The sequence below is a fragment of the Zonotrichia leucophrys genome, chromosome 11 (genome assembly GCF_028769735.1).
Source record: "Zonotrichia leucophrys gambelii isolate GWCS_2022_RI chromosome 11, RI_Zleu_2.0, whole genome shotgun sequence".
In the NCBI taxonomy this organism is placed as follows: domain Eukaryota; kingdom Metazoa; phylum Chordata; class Aves; order Passeriformes; family Passerellidae; genus Zonotrichia; species Zonotrichia leucophrys.
This window is the reverse complement of record NC_088181.1, coordinates 6908544-6925128: the sequence shown is the minus strand read 5'-3', so window position 1 is coordinate 6925128 and position 16585 is coordinate 6908544. Positions and strand designations below refer to the sequence as shown.

The following is a 16585-nucleotide window of genomic DNA, read 5'->3' as shown; positions in this document are numbered from 1 at the left end:
CCTTCCTGGTAAACCCTGGGTCTACACAACACAGAAATGAGATTCTCAGGTTAGCACTAAATATCATGGAAGTTCAAGACCTTCAAGGAGCTGCTTTTTTCAGGGAAGAAAACATTCTGACTTCCAAACAAATCACTGCTCCTGCCTCCACTTGGCCTTGGTTCCTCTGCTGACACTTGCCTGACCCCCTCCTCACGCCTCTGCTCTGTGCCCAGGAGGAGCTGTGAAACCCCTGGCCAAGGGCTCCTCTCCTCAGCACTGCACTGAGCATTTATTTCTCCTGGATGCTGTTTATTTATCAGTGACACACACAGACACTGCTGACCCTCACCAACAGACTGCTCAGATGAGGTTTTCATTCTGCTTTTGTGAAAAGGCAGTAAAATGTTCCTGCAGCTTTTGTGGGGTCACCCAGCAAGGCCTGAGCTCTGCTGCTCCATTCTGCACTTCCACCCCTGTCTCCTCTAACCACACCATCTCTCCTCTCCCTGTACAACCATTGTGCCACTGCAGCTCAAAGAAAAGCTGCTACACAGGAGCCAGCTGTGAATGCTAAGGAGAGGCTTCTCCCTGTCCTTTTCTCAGACAGCTCATGTCTTGTACATCTGAGGAGCTCAGGAGGACACCCAGGGGACAGCAGTGCTTATACCTAATGCTGCTCTCTAAGCATGGTAACTTTCTTGTTACCTTTCCTGTTTCTTCCCACTGCCATTGTTCAGCACTGGGGTAGGCTGTTCCTCAAGGGGTCATTCAATGTCAGATTAGAAAAACACAAGCTTTCCATCCAAAAAACCCCATCTTTGAAGGAAAAGGAACACTTCAGTTTCAGAAAGGAAGACTAGATAACTTCTCTGCTGTAAAGAACTCTGAATGTCCCAAACCAAACAAATCTCTGAGCAAGGACACGAGGCAAAGAATCAGAAGGTGGTAAGGACAAAAGGTAACACAGAAGTTACTGAACCGGGCTCTTTATTTGGCTTCATCTGCCCAGACACCCAGGCACAGTCCTGGGTACAAAACAGAGGAGAAAGCAGCAACTTTTCAACTGATACAGATTATACTGTGGAGACTCTGGTCATTAAAAAGAAATTAAATACCAAATGAACAAACTTGTATTCATTAAATAGAGGATCTGGCCTCCTCCTGACTCTCACACTTTTCTTATGATGAAAAGTAACAGCACCATCAGGGTAAAAAACAGTGAGGCTGGAAAACCACCCACTTCAACAACAGAAAACATCCAGAGGAGCACAGCACAAACCACTACAGGGAAATACAGGCTAAAAATCAAGGACAGCAACTAACAGGAGACCTTTTGTGAAATCTTTTTAACTATTTCATTACCTCAGTTGCTCTTGTTCTATCTTGTCTCACTCCTAATCAAAAGCTGCTGCTCTACACCACCAGCTGCTGCTTTCAAGCCTCTACTTGTCTCACCAGTACTGGACTGAATGGGCAGCCTGAACAAGCCCAGCCTTTCCTCCCTGGACAGATGCTCCAAACCTTCCATCACCCTGGCAGCCCTTTGCTGGACTCTCTCCATTAAGTTAATCTCTCTCTAATATTGGGGAGCCCAGTACTTTTCCCAAGAGCTCACCAGAAATCCTCTACTCTCCAGGCCCACACTGCACTCCAATCCCACTCCTTCCTTCAGCCCAGCCAGTAACTCAAAACATCTTTGCTCTGTCAAGTGTCTTGAGCAGGGTATTTTTGGTATTTTTCTACCAATTTAATATTGAATTCAACAAAGTAGAATTGACACAGCAAGGAGAAGCAAAGGAAAGGAGTGCTCATCCCTCCCTGCCAAATCAAATGAATCCCAGTACAAAAAGTGAGATGAACCTATATAATTTACTGCACATCTTATGTGTTAAAAAAAAAAAGACAAGAATTTATCTGGGGTGGAGAACATGTTATCCAAGGAAATGGTATTTTAGGGGGAAATGGCCAAAACCTTCTATTTTAGACAAATAAGAAATGACAGATGCCTGGAAAACATCTGAGGTATTAATTTGGGCAAAATTTTTTTAGTCCTTAACTTTAAGACAGTTACTGAAACAAGTGTGGAATGAACCAAATTGTAGCTCAATGCTTAACTCAGACCACTCTTGTGCTGAATTAATGTCTGGCTTTGGGAATGCTCAGACCAATGTGTTGAGGCTTTCAGATGGACAAGTCCCTTCAAAATTGAAGACACCAGTACTGTGCCTTTGTAGGTGGTTGAACAAACCACTAATTAAACTTCCCACTTCTTTCTTTCTTTCCCTCTTGTCCAGCCATCAGACACCTTACCCAACCTCCCACCTACTGTGCAGCAGCAGAGAAAAGGAGAAGAAGCTGTAGGTGAAATTCTAATATATCTAAACAAACTGAGCAGCATGGAAACCATTTTACCTTCTGGAAGCATTTCTGCCTTGGAGCCAATTTACAACTGCTGACAGCTGCTGAGTGCTCTTTTGCTCTGCCATTTAAACCTTATTCACAGGTGTGGGACAAGAGTTATAATACAGCCAAGTATTAAACAGCAGCAAGAGCAGGGCTGGAGCATCCCTCTCCTGAGAACACCCTCACTCACCTAAACTGTGGCCATTTTTTGTGTAGAAGCAGGTGTTGTTGATGAGGTTGACACAGCAGCCAATGACATCTCCAGTGGTGAACGTGGGGCCGTAGGGCTGCCCTGTCCCCGAGGAACAGAAGGAGTGCCCATCATCTCCATGGTACCCATAGGAATGTTTATCCCATCCTGCAAAAGGCAAAAGAACAGGACAGCAGTGAAGCCAGCTCAGCAGAACCACATGGAACTATTACAATCCTCAGGACACCATTTTCTGTGGGAGTTTTAAAATTTGATTGCCACTCCTGATTCATCCCAATATTAATTTTCACATACCTGTAACTAAAAATAAATTAATCAGAACACACCATTTGCATTTCAACACATTTCTCTTTTATCTTGCTTGAGGTGAAACAAACTCCTTTTGTAAAACACTTGTGTTTCCCAAAACCAAATTCTTCCCACAAAAGCATTTAACAAAATAATTCTCAGACAGTTTCAGCTTTGTCTGTAAGTGCTGTGACAGGTGTAAGAAATGGAGAGAGGCAATTTTTGCATCCTTAAATCTTTATTTGATAAGGATTTCTATGTTTCCATTGGGATACATTATTTCCCATTCTGCAGACAGCTTAAAACACAGCCCTCAAATGTCAAAGGGGAGTTCAATGCAAAGCGGTCAGTTCTAATATTAATATCTTTTATTTCTTCTGCTCATAACATTGTGCTAAGGGTTACAGCTGCACCCTGCCCACTTGTTCTTTTCTATATATCCCAGTAATTTCATTTAGATCATTCCTCTGAATGGCACAATCAAAGCCACATCTCACAGACAGACAGAGTTCTTCCATAAAGTGACACAACATTAAAAACAGACACCTGTGTATTATATGGATATGGCTGGATCCTTAGGGAAGCAAAGAAGGTGCTTTGGCCATCTGCTGACCCTACACACCCAAGAGCGGTGCAGATTGTGTTAAATGTGGAGCAATGGCTCTGGCAAAGGGACTGTGTAAGAAACACAGAGACTGTGCAGGAAATGCACATCCTGCAATGAGGCACAAAAAGACTGAGCACCCTGAGAACTACAGAGCAGAGCCCTGTGAAGGTGGGCTGGAGCACTTCTGTGAGCCAGGATTTTCCTCCCAAACCAGCAACAACATGAGGGCACCAGAAATTCAATCTTGAAAAATAGTGCTACAACACTGAGGCATCAGCACTCACATGCTCAGGGCTTCTCACAGAAGCACAAAACAGTCAGTGAATGTCTAAGGTCCTGTTTATTGTACCACACTAAATTAATGCCAGTGGGAAAGTCAGGGAATGAAGCAAAACTGAAACATGCCACAGTCCAAGATTTTGGACCTCTGAGCAAACTTTGGGAGTGAAAGGCATGAAGGATTCCCAGCAAATTCTAGTCTAGAAATGGTGAGTAATTTCCTTTATTTAGTCCCACACATCCAACAGGAACAGACTGAGATGTCCCAAGAGTCAGCTCTGCCTTCCCTCGGATCAGCTCCAAACAAGCTGCTGACAGCAGCACCAGTCCTGTTTCAAATCTTCCTGAGAGACAGGGACAGCAGCACAGGCAGCACCCTCAGCAAGCACAAAAACAATGCCAAACTGACTTGCCAAAACAAAGGAGGAAGTGATAGGGGCTCTAGAGTCTGTTGTCAAACTTTCACTGCTAAGACTCCATCCAGTAAAAATATCATTGAAATATTTTTGAATTTTTAAAACTGTGGCTCCTTTCCACTATCCCTTTTATTTGCTCTGTTGCCATCACTGAGCTATTATTTTAGTCTCCTTAAAACCAGACCTGTTACATGAGTGTCAATTCAGAACTTCTCGAATGGAGCTGTTGAGAAGTGATAATTCAGATAATAACTTAAATAAATTTATCTCTTAAGGTACTAATAATACAATCTAAATACAAACTTCTAGATCTTCTGCATACAAAACATTCCTGGCATTACAAAGCACCTACCAAGAACTTGTCATCAGCTGCACCTAAGCAGTGAAGTGCTCACACATCATGTACTGGGTGAGGCTCCCATAAGAAATACAACAGCGTGTCCCACCATGAGGAGGAGCTCATGAAATGCTTGGGCCAATGCAGACATTACTGGTTCTCCAGTGTGAGAAATAAAGGTTTCTCTACCTACAGATCACAGCTGATCCTACTGAAAAAACCCTCCTCCTGTTCTTTTATGACTTGAGCTTCACAGTGTCAGTTCTTGCTGAAGCACCAATGGTGGTGGGGAACTCCAGTGAAAAGGGACTGAATAAAGACCTTGAACACAATGACAAACGTGGTACAAACAGCAACAATGCCTGGAAAAAGCTTGTTTTGAATCTTATTCTCCCCACAAAACCACTAACATAATCAGTTAAAGAAATTTGCTCACCCAGCACTTTGCTGATGTTATGTAGAGTTTACTTTTTCAACTCAAATGTTGTGTGGTGCTGAACCTGGACCTGGCACCAAACTAAGGGCTTTAAATCTACACTGTCAGCCTTATCACATCACCATGGTCATTTTAAACAACAAACCAGAGTTGTTTGAGTGAACTTACTGTACTCACTGTAAACATAAGCTGAGTGGCATTAATCATATGTCAAACCTTAAGTTATTTATTAATAAAAAACAGATCTCTATTCCTAAAATTCTGCCCAAAATAAACATGAGGGCAGTGGCATACGGGTAATTCCAGTACTGGCCAGTTTCAGCCAGCCTTCTGAAATTTCCTAATAATCTGAATTAAAAACAAGAATCAGCATTTCTAGTACTTCTAGGTCAAAGTTTTCAGGGTCTGTTGATTTAAATTGTGTATCCCTATTGAAAGCATTTGGCATTATCCTGGATTACCAGCAGAGTGGGGAGTAACTCATCACATGTATTTTAAAAACACAGACTCCAACTCTTCTCAAAACACTTCCTGAAAACTTGGGGTTTTCCTGCACCATTAACAATTTGCTATCGCCACCTAGGAATGGGTCCAGCATATTACAGCCTCCTCTGGGACTCCCACGACACCCTTGGAGCCTCCAGTGACTCAACAGCTCCTTCCTCTACAAAATCCAGCAGTGTTTTAATAAGGACTGAATCAGAACTTCTTGAAATCCCTCCCCACAGCTGCATCTGCCAATTCTCCTGACACTTTAACCTCTGTGCCACTTGTACTCAAGTGCTGCAGAAGTCACTGGAAGGCAGAGAAGGTGACACCCACATGCTCCTACAATGGCTGTCCCTGTGGGATAGGGGTCAGCCTGGACAAGGATGCTCTTCAAGAAGTGAGACAGGAGAAGTACAGGATGTGCATGAATCACACTCTGACTGAACAGCATTACCACTCTCCAACCACCTGTGAGCACAGACAGACTGAGCCAGATGGAGATTCTGTTCACTCAGTACTCCTGAAAGGATTTTGTTTCCATTAAATTGTTCAATCCTCTATTAAGAACATATAAACACTCTCATCATTCACTGTGTCCTGCAAGAAGGAGTTTGACAGTATAACTGCAAGCAATGAAAATGTGCCTCATGATCCTTGGATATATCCTGTAGTTCTTGCACAGGAGAAGGTGACAAACAATGGATTTGGTGTCTCCACAACATACATCAGTATGCAGACCTCTGCAGAATTCCCCATAATGATCCCTTTTCCAGGCTGATGACTCCTATCTTATTTAGCTATTTCCTGCTTTTCTGACCATCATCATCTGAACCCTCTCTGGATTTAGTGTTGCTTGTGAGAATGGAGATGAAGGTGCCCCATGGAGAACTGAAGCAATCTGCAGTTATTCTCTGCACTGCTCCCAAACCCTCTACATGTTAATCCCAGCATTTTCCCTTCATTGTCCTTTTCACCACTGACCTGATGTTTCCATGAAGTCATTGTCATCACTCCAAAATGCATCACTGCTCCCTTTGCACAGATTTTCATGTGCACCTCCCTGTCGGGGTGTGTCACCTCAGCTGGCTCCCACAGCTCCCCCAGCACCTCTCACCATCCTCAACCTCACAATCCTCAGCAGCTCCAGCAGCCCATCCCAGGACAGACAGGGGCAGGCAGCTGCTCCTAAGAAAACCCTGGGAGAACCCAGGCACTGTCAGTTTGTGACTGGTAGCTCATTCCAACAAGGCTGTTTAAAACATCCCATTTTGGTCTCTTGGTCATAGCCACGTCTAGAGCAATGGACACTCAGCACCCATGTACAGTTGTGGCCAAGTTTAAAAATTCTCAAGTGCAAGTGCAGATTCCTCTCAAAATTTCAGAAATCTGGACCAAATTGGAGAATGTGTTTTTTCTTACAAAACACAGGTCATGAACTCCTGATGGACAATATAGACTGAAATCAAATGACCTAGAGTGGCTGCAGGGTCCAGTTTACAGTTCTTTCCTTTTCCTTTCCCTACCCCATCCTCTCTTCAAAAGCATAAAATCATTTTAAATAGGGGAGCCAGGCAGAGAACAGAAAGGATTTGGCCACCTGGCCCATGTGGTCAAAGCAGAACCTCAAAGTCCTGACTCTAAGACTGTTCTCACTACAGCTCATTTTGAAGACAGCACTTTGAACATGCAAATAGAAAATCACAACCACTACAGGTAGGACTTCAGTACCTACAAAAGCAAAAAGAGGTTAAATTTACATCCCTTTGAATTGAACCCTTCAACACCCAAACCCAAAATATACCTATATATTTACTAACAAGATGCAGAAGAGCTCAGATTGTGCAATCAAAGAACTGCAAGAAAGAAAAACAAAACCCATGAGTAGGGCTTGGGAGGACATTTTTGTATGTTCAACACCAAACTGAAGCTCTGCTTGGCCTGCTAACAAGAAAAAGTTGATATGCTGACCTTCTTGGCAGACTACCTTGATCCCAACACATAGGGGAAAAAAATGAACAGCAAGTTCCATTGCTGCTGCTTGATAAACAGGTCAGAATTATGCAATGCCAGACACGTGGCAGAAAGGACTTGAGTTACTTCAGGACACAGTTACAGGATAAACTGATAAACACTCACCCTTAAGCAAGCACTAGAGTTAGATGTAGTGTGCTACTACTATCCCTTACTGTCCTACATCTGTCCCTGCTCTATCTCACCTTTCCCACTCAATGTCAGCCTTGCTTTGCTCTTGACTCTTTGGTCAGATCCTGAGATCAGACTCTGCCTCAGAAGGCAGCAAGTGGGAAGTGGTTCTGTTGAGCTGGGTGCCCATTTACACCTCAGCACCCCAGAAATAACCTGGTGATTCAGCTCTCTGCTTATATGAACACAGAACTGCTGGTAGGCTCTGGGCAGAACTGGCATCATGGCTGCATCACACACCCAGGTAAAGCAGCACCTGGATAAGCTGCTCAGCCTTCAAAGTGTGGAGCATCAGCTGGAGGATGGATGGATGGATGGATGGATACAAGTTACCAAGGGCAGTATTTTCACCACGCCTTCCTGGCCTGATGCTCTGTTCACACAGGGTGGAGGAGAAAGCCAAGTGATGACAGCCCTGAGTGCATCAAGGTTCAAACATGTCAAACTTGCCACTGGGCACAGGGGAACCAGGAAGCCAACACCCAGAGGGATCTGTACAGAGATCCCCTCTGATGACATGCCAAAGACTGACACACAAGGCCCAGTGATCATGGAAAATACACTTTTCCAGTGAGTTACAGCCAGACACGTCAGACTCTCCCTGCTCTGCACTTGCTGGGGTGAAGATGTTGGCAGACAGATGAACTGTCACTGACACATGGACCATTCCCTGCCCATGAACATTCCAAAGGAGAAACACATTCTAGCATTCAAGCATCCAATGGCATGGGTGCAGAAGCTGCTGCAAAGGGCAGGGCCTTGCTGACCACACATTCAGTGCTGACCTCCCTGCAGTCAGGGATACCTGAGGCATCTGAAGCTGGAAGGAATGGTGGAGTATGTTTGGGCATATGAAGGGCAGATGGAAGTTCCTCAGAAGGAATCTGAAGATTTGTAAATAGGGTTTGTGTCTGTTATATCATGAGTAATGGGAGAGTTTGAGACTTACTCTTCAGGACACACCCCAGTGACCACTCTACAATCTTTCCGAAGTTTCTCTCTTTCATATTTTGGAACACTTTTCATTTTTCTCCCTTCTCTATTCTTGTCCAGTATTTTGCCTGTGGCATTCCTCTTCCCATTCCCCTGGCCAGCAATCCTAGCTTCCCACAGCTGCCCATGCCAGGCCAAGTGGTGTGCAAACACTAGCTGCAAAGGGACAAGAACTTGTGTCAACACACTGAAATAAACCAAACAAAATTATTTTATAAGATTTATTGAATCCAAAGTCCAGCAGAAACAGATGTACAAACTTTGCTTGTCCAGTGCTTGGGGAATGGGATGTGGAGGGTGGAGGCAGCAGCAGAGCCCAGAGCTGCTGCTGGACCACGATGCAGTTGGAGGCAGGAGGTGCCTGCCCAGCTCCATGCATTGTGCTGAGCAGGCTGCTATTGCTCAGCCAGCTATGGGTCTTTGGCAGCAGCAGAGCATGAGGTCAGGGGAGGGGAAGGTATATTCAACAGAGGCTGAACAGATGGAATCTGGTGCACAGAGAAGTTGGATGTTGGTTCTACACCATCCTGGGCTGAGCAGTCCCAGGCAGGGACAGGACAACTTGACAGGAGCCAGAACCACCCTCTGTTGATGACTCCATCTTCCAGAGGACTGGCTCTGCAAGTGGATGTGCCTCTGGTGTACATCAGTCCAACACAGGCCTTTACCCACAGCAAAAGGAAGGCTCAACAAGCTCTGGTGCTCCTACAGCCTCAGAAACCAAATGCCTGGGCTTGAGAAGTCTGTAAATGCCTGGCCATGAGAAATATGCTGCCTCAAGAAGTATTTGAGATGCTGGAGCATCTCAGCTGTCACTCAGTGTTACAGCATTTATGCCAAGCCCTATGAAGCTGCACACACATCACATGTTCTGGTGAGAGCAGGGTGGTTGCTTTGCTTTCCTTTATTCAATCATGCTTTAGAATCAAATCAACTATTAGTGCTGCAACACATCCTTCTGTTCCCATAATGAGCCTACAAAAACAGCTGCTCAGTGGCCACAGCAACCTCTGTTCCAGCACTGGGGATGTGGGCACAGGGGAGGCACAGCCCTGGCATGGACAACTGTCTAGGTACAGTCACAACACCAACTGCAGGACAGGAATAGGAGCAGGGAACAGCGTGCCCAACACATTACAGCATCTCCCTGGCACAGCTTCAAGGGCCTGGACATCTGCCCAGAACATGTCAAGGGTAAAGAAAAAAAAAGAAAAAAAGAGACCCTAAAACCCACTTACCCAGGGGTACAAAGAAGGCCTAGCTAGAAACATCCCCAACCAGCTTCTATTTCTTCTACAAGGTGCCAAAATGACTGAATGAAGACCAAACTTTGCACTAAAGGACCAATGCTTGTACAGAGAATAAAACCACTTCACCCCATGGAGCACAAACTTCCCTAAGCAGGGGCTGGATGGGTTGAGGTCCATAACCCTTGCAGTATCCCACAGAATCCTGCACAGGGCCATGGAGCAGCACGGCACCACACACCCCAGGCAGGCACTGCTGCTCATGGCCTCCCCCTCACCCCAGGTCCCAGCAGAGGAAGCAGAGCCAGCCTGGCCCCTGCAGACACAGCAGATGATGCTCATCACAGAGTGCAGGACTCTTGGCAGGCCTGGCTGCAGCTTTTGCTCAGAAGCTAGTCCATGTTTTTTAATAAAGTACTTGCAACTGCAAAAGAGATAAAATTCAGTCCAAATCCTCACAGCAAGACTTGTGTGGCAAGAATCCAAAGGAGAGGAAAAAAAGAAAAAAAAAGGAATCACAACATCTCTCTCATATTAACAGTGAGCAGGAAGAAAAGGACACAGTGACCCAAAAATCAGTATGACTCAAGAGTCTGAGAGATTGAGCAGAATGTGGGTGCTAACAAGCATTGCCTGATCCACCATGGAGACAACAAGCAGAGCAGCACTGTAGAATTCAATTTTTCACAATATTGATCTGGCACAGTGGTTTTTAGACCAGATCAGCAAGTCCTACCATTAACAACCACTCACTGCATGTTAACTAGTCTTCAAAAAAACATCAAACCACAACTACACCATTATATAAAGTGGCACTACCCACTGACTCACAAGTTAGAAAACAAAACCAGAAGGCTCTGGACAGCTGCAACACAGGCAATACCTTTTCAACAGGAAAGGTCTGTTCCACCAGCCCCAGAAATTTGTTGTAAGGAGTCCATTTCACTATTACTTAGCATGCACCTCACCACAGAATACAGCAATCAAGATAAAAATCATACTTCCTTGAATGAATAAAGATGGCAAGTCCTCCTAACTTACAACCTTGATGGTTCCATCTTCTGCCAGAGTCAGAACATGGTTTGGGTTTCCCTACACCAGAGAGGTCAAGATGTGCTTGGAGCCATTTTCAGCCCTGTGAAGAGCACAGCCACAGAACAGGCTGTTTCTGCAAACAAAGGAAAAGCTCTCCAGCATGATCAGGTCACCACTGCTCTGTTGTATCCACCATATTCCCTGGCACACCACAGAGGAGAGGGTGGGACACAGGGCAGGGTACACAATAATGCAGGACAGGGATGGGGAAAGAGTCAGAGGCGAAGCATTTCCATTTATCTATTTAGTGGAAGGGGTAAGGAACAACAATCAAAAGCTTATCACATATACAGCTTCAAATCTCATCATACTAAATAATTCATTCACATGTTCATTTATGGGCCAACTTTTCAACCTTCAGCTGAGGGGCAAGAACACCTTTATAAAATATTAAGACACTTCCAGCAAAGTCTTGCAAGGTAATGGGCAAGAGTCATTCTACAGACACATCAAGGCAGGACAGTTTAGTGACTCAGCCAAAAGAAATGTTGGAGATCACTGCAGAATGCAGGGGGTTCATGTCCAGCTACTAGTAAAAACAATCCCTAAAATGGTATTTAATGAGCTAAGAAAATTACAAACAAAAACCCACTTATGTAAACACAAGACCTTATGGAGAGAGAAGTCTTCCAGAAGAAACACACCTCCTGATGTTAAGAGGTTGCAACAAAGACTTCTAGATTCTAAACTGAGGTTTCTTAAATACTTTCCATATTAATCAAGGTGAAGCAACAGGGTTTTCTGAAGAGGATCATATGTATCCATCAGTGGAAACAGCTGCTACCCAGCAATTTGAGTTGTAGTGAAACTGAGCCCTGTGTTGATGCCACCTTTTATCCAAAATAATAGGTACAGCCACATTAAAGAATTTGTTTTAATCTGAAAAACAAGCAGTTCTGTGATTACAACTTGTGTTGACAGCTAAACTGCTGTCTCTAAAGTGCCAATCAACTCTTAGCTGTCACTAAAATACCTGGATTTTCCATAACCTGTGCTATAGCTGGAGATGCAACCTGTGGCACTGGTGAAGGCCAAACCCCACTGTGCAATGCCATCTCTGCCCTGCTTTGGATGCTCTCCCATGGCACACAACCCTCACAGCCTGCTGGATGACAGAAAACCCTTGCAAAGGCTCCAGCACAGCCATACCCCACATCTCTGGGAGCATGGTGCAGGAGGACAGAGCACAGAACCTCTGAAGAGGCCAGCCCAGCTCTGAAAGAGACACAGCACAGAAATCAGGGCATGGAAAAGTGCAGGCCAGCACTAAGAATCACATACCCACACTGATGCCTGAGCACTTTATGACCAGTGGAAACACTTTCTTTGGTTATTTTCCAAGGCCAGGATTACTGTCTTGAAATACTGATGGATGGTTTTGTTCAACTTAAATGGCAAAGCACTTTCCAAACTACTTCTGGGTGAGGCACAGCTCTGAGGGCTGAGCTGGAGCCTCAGTCTGCTCCTCCAGTCAAACCTGAAGGCTGGGTGCCCAAAGCCAGTCTAACTGAACAGACTAAAGGAAAAAAAAAGAGAGGCAAGAAACCCAACACTTCACTATAAACCCAACCAAATGGGCAGCAGTTTTTCTGGCTGCAGGCAGGACAATCATTACAATCAATATGAGCAAACACATGACCTGAAGTCAGTCAGAAAGGGAAAATGCAGGAACTTTTATTGTATACTGTCCTAGCTTTCATATACATATCCATAAATAAAACATGGCATTAAATTTAACCTTAATTCAGAAGGTAATTCATCCCAATTCTGTGGTTCAGGAGCTGGTTTAGCTACTCTCCAGCTCTGAACCCAGCTGATAGCACCAGGTCTGACCTCATGTGGGGACCTGACCCCTGTGGTGTCACCCTCAGCACGTGGAGATGCCACATCTGTCCCACCCCCCTGCCACAGCAGCTCAGCCCTATCAGCCCTGAGCACCAGGCTCATCTCCCAAACACACCCACCCCAAGCTGGGACCATGATAAGCTCTGCAGGGCAACTCCCCAAACACAGCAGCTGTGAGGAGGCAGCTTCGCTCAGACAGCCCTTTAATGAGCCCTGAAAAACTGGAGAATGGGAAAGAAAGGACCTCCAGTTCTTCAAAGGGACAAAGATGGGATGTGAATGAACACACAGGGCACACAACAAATCTGTTCCAATATTCAAGCTGGAATTTTCATACAAGTTCAAGTAAATTCAGCACATAAACTCAAAAAATTATTGAAAACAGACAAAGTTGCCATGGGATGACAAGACAACTGAGCAGTTCAGTGGAACTCAGCTGAAGTTGATGGGCAGTGGACAAATCAATCACGAACAACAAAGATTCCCAAAGACACAAAGAATTCATTTTTTAAAAATAAAGATAATATAATTTTAAGACTCCTAGAATTTCAAATTTTAAAAATTTAGTGGTTTTAAATTTTAATTTCCAAAGGTGTTCAGCTGATCTCCAGAGTAGAAGCAGGAAGAGGAAAGATGAGAGTTTGTTAAGCAATCCCAGAGGAACTCAGATTCTTCAACATATGATGCAGCAGGGCAGCCATTAAAACATACATAGAATACATGTACACACAGAATTTAGAGTGAAGATGAAGAAAGAAAATTTAATGAGTTGTGTATACCCAGGATAAATAAAAATTAAGTGCTCCTCAGATTACTTTCCTATGATGGCATTTTACATATACTGAACACAAGATTGATTCCATATGGGGAAAAAAAATAAATCTTAACACTAAAAATATGTGAAAGCTTAAGTTCAAAGGAAATCCTTTTGTTTTATTACAAGAAGCCCAAATTTCTTATTAATTTCTTTAGTATGACCTTAATTTTGACTTAGATTAAAAAAAATAAATAAAAGCTATTTTGAAAATAGCAGATGGTGCAGTACAGTAAAAGCAGATTCAAGAAAGAAACAACCAGCCTAAACCAGTCTCAGGACAGTTCCTCCCATATGATATTTTCAACTTTTTTTTTTTTATAGGGGCTGGGTAGGCTTTATTGCTTAGCCTTGTGTTTTGGACTGAACTCTTATTAGTGGCTGGAGTGCACCAACTGTGATTCTGGAGTGCATCTTGCAGTTTAGTTTAGAAGAAACAGGGGTAGCACAACCAGAGATGTAAATAAAACTACAGTGGTGACAGCCAGGAGATTCACTTACATAAATAAATCTCCAAAAATAAGAGACTCAGGTAGGTAAATCAAAAAGGCTCTGACTTTCAAAGGCCAGAAATCTCCAATCTGCTGTAACATATATCTTTTCTTGGCAGTGTATGTTTTTATCCACCACTGTTCTATGCACCACAATCATCTTCACCCACCCACATGAGCTCTTGTGTGCTGAGGAATTTTTCTGTAAATCCATTCTGCACAAATGGATTCAATAATTCCAGAGCTGACCCATCACACTGACCCATTTTGCTCTCTTGTCTTTCACTGTGCAGTGCTAAAATTTGCCATTTCTAAACACACTGATGACCTCTTAGGAGGCACAAATTATGCTTTCAGGTAAAAAGCAGTTAAGTCAGCAAAAGCTACCCAAGTGAAGTTTCAGGAGTTCTCAGCCTAAATAAAAATTCAGGGAGACAAGCCAGCCAAGTTAGCTTCAGCCCACTATGCCTGGAAAGATTGAAAAAAATTATGAAAACTGTTAATTGGGGGGAAATTTAATTGAGGTTTTCAACACATATCTCTATCAAAAACAACCTCTGACCACTGTTAACCACGTGATTCAGGAGAATAAAGTTTCCCAAAGGAGCTGTTTCAAGCTGCATTACCTGTGATGAACCAGGCAAGTGGACAGAGCCAAGTTAATAACAAGCCCAGAATGAAGCAGGGCCCCCCACCCATTCTTATTAACCCAATTAGGTGACCCATTGCACATGCAGCCCCACAAACTGGTTTGATAGGATAAATTAGAGGGTACCAGAGGCACAAGCAATTTTGTGGACAGGAACTGGCACAGTCAGCTGGATGTGGAACCAGCACCTGTCCAAGGCTTAGCTGTGACACCCTCTGGAAATCCCACATGCCTTTTTGGACAACTGTTCTCAAGGATAGCTCTGAAAGAGCTCTGCAGCAGGACAAACACCATAAGGTACCAAAAGCCAGAGCTTCATCAGCTGCATAAATAAATAAACTTAATAGAAATTACTTCTAAGGATAGAAAATCAAGCAGTGTGTCCAAGTTGTTGATGCAGCCAAGAGAGCAGACTGATTCACTGTTTGTGTGCCACATACTGCTCATGCATTTAACCCCACACTTCAGGGCTTTTGCTGATTGCTCTAGAAAACAAAAGCCTTTTTTCCCAGGTAACCATGTAGCTTCTTCCCCTCCTGTTTCTGCTGAAGCCCTAAGAATTGTGAAAGCTTGGCAAGGATTTTCCTTTGCCCTTGTTTGCAAGATGGGATAAGAGCCACTTCCTGAACTTGCTCTGAATTTTAATGTTTTCTTTTACTATAAAAAGTAAGATACTTGTGATACATCCAGTGCTTGTGATACATCCAGTGATTAAATTTCAGAAAACATCTACAAAAGTTGTCATAAATCAAGAAAACCCGATAAACAGGGAAGGGTGAAGAGCCAGGGGTGCATGATTTGGAGAGGGGACCACAAAGCACTGATAGAGGTTTTCATGTACAGAGCTACAAAGAGGAAAGAAATTAATTATTTTCCACCTCCACGTGATCCAAGAATAGACTCAGACTACATGGGATATTCAGCTTTGTCATCAGGAAAAGTTTCCAACACAAAGACAGTGTTGAAAGAAGTTGCCAGAAAAATAATGAAAGACTGGTTTAGACACACACCTGTCAGGCAGGGCTAATGCTAATTGAATTCACTTCAGATCAGATGATTTGGTGAGGTCTCAGCTTCTATAATTACTGCATTTAGCACTGGCACCGAGTCCTTTAGCACAGGTCCTTTGTTTGTCAGTCACAGAAAGTGACAAGCCAAAGCACAAACTGAAAACTTCCTTAAACACATTTGAGGTAGAAAGATTCCACAGCATTCACAGAAAACAAAAGAAACAAAACAAAGAAACAAAACAAAATCACCAAACAAACAAACAAAAAACCTCAACAACAAAAAACCCCACACCAACACCAGACCAAAACTGGCTAGAAGGAAAATCTGGAAGACTTTAGCAGAACTTCCCACTTGTAGCAGGATTAACTTAAGAGTTACATGAGGCTGCCAAATCCTTGTGGAAATGAGGTTTGAAAATCTAAATACAGAACCTCTGCAGAAACCCATCCCCAACTCTGATGGGAAAAATATCCTCCCATGAGAATTTTACTTGTGCAGGACCAGGAGTTGGACTCAGTGATCCTTGTGAATCCCTTCTAGTGTGGGACATTCTATTATTTTATGATACAACACCTACCCAGCCTCCCTTCTCTGGCTGCTCCCAGAGGGGAGCACACCAGCATGAAAACGTCTGGGAACATCCCTAAGGAAGAAAAAAGGAACTTTTTCCTCTCAAAGAAAGGAACAGGAGAACAGAGTCCTCAACAGTCTTGCTCCCCCTGCTTGCATCTCATCTGACAGCTTGTAAGATAAGCTGAGAAGAAATAAAGTCCTACCTACAAATGTCAAC

The 16585-nt window shown here is 43.7% G+C and overlaps 1 protein-coding gene across 2 annotated transcripts in view; it reads right to left on the bottom strand.

Moving 5' to 3' along the window:
• RANBP10 (RAN binding protein 10) overlaps nucleotides 1–16585 on the bottom strand; it is a 63077-nt gene that overhangs the window by 26457 nt on the left and 20035 nt on the right. For both annotated transcript variants that reach the window (XM_064723038.1, XM_064723037.1), the window contains exon 4: nucleotides 2576–2743. In XM_064723038.1, the coding sequence (XP_064579108.1) occupies nucleotides 2576–2743 (168 nt within the window). The remainder of the gene's footprint in view (nucleotides 1–2575; nucleotides 2744–16585) is intronic.